The following is a 6,687-nucleotide window of genomic DNA, read 5'->3' as shown; positions in this document are numbered from 1 at the left end:
GATCCTGTATTATGGAAAACTTCCTTGAAGGGGTAAATGTTGTACTTCTGCTTTGCAGGTTAGACCAAGGAGATACTGTTTTTTAGGGGTATGACCAATTTATTGGATTAACTAAGAGATAGAATATGCTCACAAAGAAATTTGTGTGGAATAAGTTGACTAAAAAATTTATATGCGTTCTTGTTTTTTTTCATAGTAACCACTATTAATTTACATGTTAAATACAAAAGTATCTTTACTTTCTCGTGGTGAATTCCTATGGAATCAATCTTGATGGGAGCTTCGGTGTGGATTTATTTACTGGTATATAATAATTAAAAATAGATCATACAATATCCATCATATTGTTTGGCAAACTATATGATAAATCAATATTTTATGAACAAAATTAGTAGAACTTAAAAGTTTCCATGATAAGAAAAAGTCTTATACAATGGATCTACGTAGGTCCAATATATGGAAAAGAAGTAAACTCAGGAGGTAGCAAACGAAATTTCACAATGTTTATGTCCAGCTATTTTGCTTATAAGTAAATTATTTTGAGTTGTTAGGGCATAAGTGTTGGAAAGTTTTACCTATTTATCAAAATTAGTTATAAAATAGATCATGAGTGTAAGTAATATTAATTAAATAAATAAGGGGAAAATGATGGACCTAAAACTATTTTTATAGATTTACATTTTTTTTAATAGCTACAAGTGTGTTGAATATTTGGCGATCTTATATCCATCCAATATTTGATGTAAATATTCCTATGATATTCAACAAGCTTTCTGACATCGTCAGTTATTTGACAATCTTATGATAGATTATTCGATGTTATCTATCATAAGTTTGACATAATTTTTTATTCAAAGTTATCTATCGTAATTTTGACATAATTGTTCATGAGATAGTTGACGATTATGTGTTGAAATTAATGACTTATTTTGATAGGAATATCTAATGACCGAGTGTTGAATAACTGATGTTAAGATGTCCCTAAGATCATTTGAATAAATTACATCGATAAACTTTCTGACACACTTCCATCGAGTCTCTGACCAAGTTATGTTAGAGTATTTAATGTCCACTATTGTAAATTTAATGTAAATATTTGTAAGATATCTAACGCACTTATGAGAACAGTCATTGGATCTCAGACCATTTTGTGTTATAAGGAATGTCCTCTTTTGACGAGAATATTTAATGACAAAGCGTCATATATCCGAAGATAACACATTTGTTGGATTATTTGATGAAATTACACTGCCAAAACTGGGAGCCACACTTTTTTAGAGTATACGAGTCAGATATCTAACGACAACATGTTCGTCAGATTATCCGACAAAATTTCACTAATGAAACTGAGAGCCACAATTCGTTTGGAGTACCTAAGTAAATTTGTCAAAAAACTAATGTACAACCATTGAATTTTAGTGCATATGTACCAGTGAGGGAGGTGATTCCTTCTTATGCTTTTACTTAGTTTTAGTTACTACACCTTTCTCATTTTTTGATTATTCTTTATTGCCACTTTGCCCCTTGGTTGTTGTATCTTCTTAAAGCTAACTTTATGGTGAATTTTTCTAAAGGAGGGATGTATGTAATTCCTACTTCTATATCATATTGTGCAACATTAGGTTGTTTACCTATCCCTTCTAGGATTTCTTGGTGTGATATATCATCCTGGTGTTATTTGTATATGTGTGAGGTATGTGCATGTTGGCTACATACACTTGAAAGGAATACACTAGTATTTTATAGTCTATTATGCTAGATAATTAATTAGTGGATAAGATTGATTCATAAATAAGTTAGGATTAACTTTAATCTTGATTAGTGATTAATTAACTCTTAATCCTCACTTATAATTAATAGATATATTTTAACATGATTCAATTAATAATTTAATTTATAAGATTCTTATGAATACATAGTTTTCAATGACTTTAAAGGGTATTATTATTTTATTTCATTAATGAGAGGTGCTTCGGTGAATGGATTAGAAAAAGTATTAATTAAGAGATAGATGGGTAGGTGGAGTGAATAGATAGGGAGGGGAAGCGGGGAAAGTGGATGAGGAGACTTGGAATGGGGAGGAAAGGAGGGACTTTTATTTTATCAAGGGGAAGAAGAAGTGTGAGAGGGAGAGTCGAGAGATAAGAGAAAACATGGATAGGGTGAAGTTGAACTTGTATAGGAAATTTGGGACAGTGGAGTTTCGAGTTAGGAAGTTATTGGATTGAGAATTTCAACACATAGCTACAATTTAGACTTGGTATTAGAGGGCCAGAGAACTTGTGGAGATTTCATGGGCTAAGAATTTGGCAAGGTAGAATATTCAGGAGCAACACAACCGACACATAATAAATTAGATATTCTTCTTATTGTTGATTAGATTATGTGAATTTTCATTAATCTAATTATTTTACTTGTTTGTAATATGTTGCAACATATATAGTTGTTAAAAATGTCTTTATATATATAGAAATTTTAAATTTTTTATCAAAATTAAAATAAGTCCTCATCATCTTAATCACATTAAACCATTATTTCTTTCACTTAAAAACACCAAATAAATTATTATTCTTAACACCAAACAAATAATCAATTTAAACATACCAAACCATCCTTACACTGTCAATTTCACAACCTAGAAAAAAAAACTTCTAACATTTCCATTGACTAGGACACTCACAGCCATAGATCCATACAATAATGGATCTATGTATAATAGTTTATTTATCAATCAAGATGTAAAATGAGATAGTTTGTGATGCCCATAAAAGCTCAACATCCAAAACTACCGCACTACTCTCGCTTGACAGAGATATAAGCTCAACACCCAAAACAAACGCGGCTAGTTTTCCTATTGTGACTCTATAACTCTTCTTCTGCTATTAAGTAACATTATGATTTTGAAATACCATATAGAAAAATTGAAAGAAAAGGCATAATTTCCGCAAATCAAAAAGTATATTAAATATTCTAGAAACCAAACCGTGTTCTAATATTAACAAATTGTTAAAGATATGTTTTAACTACGTACCAAACTAGTTAAAAAAATCAATCTTAATTATCTAATTAAAAGACTTCATATCTCTAACAAATATCCAATATCTAATTAAATTTAACAACCTTATAAACTTTAAAATAAAAGGATAGCGATAACAAACACAATGAAGGCAATTTATTTGATTTACTAGTTGTTTTATGATTTGGTACGGAAAAGCTTCATAATGACGGGATTTATAAAGCTTTTCCTCTGTATTCACACAAAAATTAGACAACTTAATTTATCTTAATCAATTGAAAATTTTATTTGAAATTAAATTTCATTAAATGTTAAAACATTTAAAAAGATTGAAATGCAATCCGGGGATATATAACATCTAATAAAAATACAAAAATATATTCCTCTTTGTATCCAGGTCTTCTATTTCGTATTCCTCCATATGATAATTGTGACGTAATTTATATAGTGTTATTATTTCATTATATATTAAATAACATTGTTTTTATTTTACATATAATATTTATTTACTCTTTTTATTGAAATATAAAACTATATATTAATTTTTTATAATGACGACGATGATGGCTCACATTTATTTTAGGTTTTTTTTTGTAAAAAATAAATTTTTATTATTGAAATTTTTTATTAAAATACTTTTAAATTATTATATGTGAAAAAGTTAAAACGAATTATATTGTTACTATTTTAGGAACTGTGAATTGATATTGATAAATAGATAAAAATATAAAAGAGAATTATTTTTATTTTGAATTTTTTTTAGTGTTATAAATATTACAAATTCATAAAAAAATTTAATTTAAAAATTAATTTTTTAGCTATGAAATTACGGGAGTTTGTCTTTATTTTGAAAATATTAATTTTCTTTTTCATTTTAGTCAAAATACAGAGATATTTTTTAATTTTAAAATTAAAATTCATTATTTTTTTCTTTAATGGTATTTTAATTTTCCTTAATATTCTATTTTTTATCTTACTCTAATTTCTCCTTGAATTTATCCATAATGCAGTTCTTAATATTACTGTTCCCCTTGCATCTAAAAATTATATTTTTTATTATTATTATTATTATATATTGAAAGATTAATAAAACAAAACAACAACAAAATTTCATAAAAATAATGACAAGTAAAACAAATAATGATTTTTTTATTTTTTATTTATATTTATATGGAAAATAATTTTATGCAATGACAGAGTTCAATTTTGAAAGTGAATTGAGTTGAGTTAAAAAATTCCCACCCGTCAACGGACACGGCGACATCCAACCCTATAGCAAAGTTAATGCGGCCTGATACCCAGATATAACATGCTCGATACACACGGGCGCAATGATGACTAAAGGAAAAACAAAAACTGCTTGTTATATCTGGCTATCGAAGACTGGGAAAAAACAAAAACTACATGTTACATCGGACTATCGAGCGGCCATGTCAGACCGCATTAACTTTACTTGAAAATAACATTTCCCCAACGGACACTGCCACTGCACAACGATATTTCTTTCGAAGGAGCTGCACACAGACTGGTTCAAAGCCGCTGCACTCACTTCAAGAACGTCACGCTTTTCTCTTTTCTTCCTTACTTATCGGAGCCTTCCATCCATGACGTCACACTTCTCACTGTGTATGGGAAGGCTGGCGCTGATCTGACTATTTAGAAGCGCTTTGCGAACACTTTACTTTAGTGTTTGATCTACCATCTTGAAATATTTTCCAAAAGATAACCGTAATCTTGTGCGTTTCAACTTTCAATCATAGGGTGACATAGTTTGTTTTAGAAACCGACAAACATTGAATACGCACAGCTCCTGTTAGATTTAAGTCACAGGGGAACGCAGAGTCCATTAATGTGAAGGCTTCGGAATGGAAGCCAACAACAATGGTCTTGACTCTGTAATTCTAATGGTAAGATGCTGTAAAACTGCGGCAATTTGGCCGTATCTAGGACTATGGAGTTATATGAGTTTCTTTTGTCATTTATATATGAGTCACTCAATGATATATTTAAAAATATGATGTCCAAATACATATAACCTTTCTGAATTTAAGTATTAAGAGTTTTCACAGTATATTATATTAGATATATGTTTCAGAATTTATATTACCTATTATTTTTTGAGATTGAATTGGGTTTAGTAAATCATTCATCTATAATTATTTATGTTACTATTACATAACTAAATAAACTATTCAAAAATCATTACAATTATTCGTAAAAATAAAAATAAATGAATAATTTACTTAAAACATTTTAATCCCAAAAAAAATAATATTTAATAAATTTTGTTCTTAAAAATACTCAACACCCTGCAACCAATTGATTTGAAATAATGCTAATTGTTAACCATCCTTTATTATCTCCTATACACCCATGTGTAGACTGTCCTTGGGACTCTGCGTGGTGGATCCACTCATTTGAAGAGCAGTTGTCGTTGAGACTCTGCGTGGTTGCTAATGCGGAGTTAAGCCGTACACAGAATCCAAGGCAACACAATTATATTCATTATATAACAATAATTGTAATCAATAAAAGTTACAACGGCAGCTTAGAATTGACCGTTGTAACAGCAGAGGACTGCGGTAGAGAGATAAAATAACCTAACAACAAACCCAAGGTTCATAAACTTGCAAGTTGGCTACATGTGGATCTCTGCGTACCCTTACAAATATTTTGTGAACAGTAGTCGGCGTGCCTTGGACGATCAACTGACACTGCGAATACACGACATTTCTTTCGAATATTTCGAAGGTGCTGCAGACAGACTACTGCAAAATACCTGCAGTCATTTGACCACTTTGAGAACTTTGAGGCTTTTCGCTTTTTTCCCTATTCATCTGAGCCTTCCATCATTGACATCATACCTTTCTCTGTGTATGGAGAGGTGGGTGGTGATTTGAGTTACCACAATTTACTTTGTGGAATACTTCAATTTGGTATTTGGTATTTTTTTTTTAATCCACAGATAGACTACGCTCAGGTTCTTAGCCAAATCCTTCGCCGCCTTTTAAATACTAAATGTTTGCACTTTGAATTAACAGATCAAACAACCAAGAACATTTTACAGTTTTTAGGTTTGTGTTCATAGTGTAATTTTTCAATATTATGATATTGAGGTGAATAGTAATAGCCATTGTGATTCGATTTTGGATTTTTTATTTATAATAAAATTTTAAAGTTACCAATTCACCAATTACTATAAAAAAAAATTAATATCCCTTCACAGGTGCTTGCAGAAGCTCAGCAGCACAAAGATGGCGAGCAGGAAGTGCCGTCGCTTTCGCATTTGAAAGCGCCGTTGGATCATCTTCACAAATCGGCGGAGGGTTTGAAGAAAAGGAAGTCATGGAAGAGTTCTCTCTTCTTCTCGAAGAAATCCAGTGAGAAGAAGAAGCAAGTGAACAGGGCTATTTCTGTGTTAAAGTCTAAAGCCATGCCAATCTATATGAGCGATATTGCTCCTCCCTACAGATCCGGTCGACCATCTTCCAGCCCGCTGTCTGCAATGTACAATGCAATGCAGAGGAGCAAAACTGATGTACCGTACATGCCTTTGGTGCGTCACAGCCATAGCAGCGTTTCTCTTTCAAGGCCAATATACTTAGTCACATAGAGAATCTCTGCAGTTCTCAGTCAGTTTTATTGAATATGTGTTCGATCGATGGCAGACA

At 30.8% G+C, this 6,687-nt stretch overlaps 1 protein-coding gene across 1 annotated transcript; it reads left to right on the top strand.

Moving 5' to 3' along the window:
- The first annotated feature begins 4,881 nt into the window (after positions 1-4,881).
- LOC149231338 (uncharacterized) lies at positions 4,882-6,687 on the top strand. Its single transcript, XM_089381607.1, has 3 exons — positions 4,882-4,955; positions 5,777-5,996; positions 6,243-6,687. Exons 1-3 carry the CDS (start codon positions 4,882-4,884, stop codon positions 6,627-6,629), a joined length of 681 nt encoding a protein of 226 aa, XP_089237733.1. The 3' UTR covers positions 6,630-6,687.

Source organism: Pinus tabuliformis, chromosome J (genome assembly GCF_031772625.1).
Source record: "Pinus tabuliformis cultivar Carrire ecotype Pingquan chromosome J, CPIR1, whole genome shotgun sequence".
Classification (NCBI taxonomy): domain Eukaryota; kingdom Viridiplantae; phylum Streptophyta; class Pinopsida; order Pinales; family Pinaceae; genus Pinus; species Pinus tabuliformis.
Note: the sequence above shows the minus strand (reverse complement) of the source record. Positions and strands in the feature narration are given on the sequence as shown.

Coding starts and splice junctions, on each gene's coding strand:
- LOC149231338 (XM_089381607.1), top strand. CDS start 4,882: ATGGAAGCCAACAACAATGGTCTTGACTCTGTAATTCTAATGGTAAGA. Junction 4,956..5,776: donor AAAACTGCGGCAATTTGGCC/GTATCTAGGACT, acceptor AAGGTGCTGCAG/ACAGACTACTGCAAAATACC. Junction 5,997..6,242: donor CACAGATAGACTACGCTCAG/GTTCTTAGCCAA, acceptor ATCCCTTCACAG/GTGCTTGCAGAAGCTCAGCA.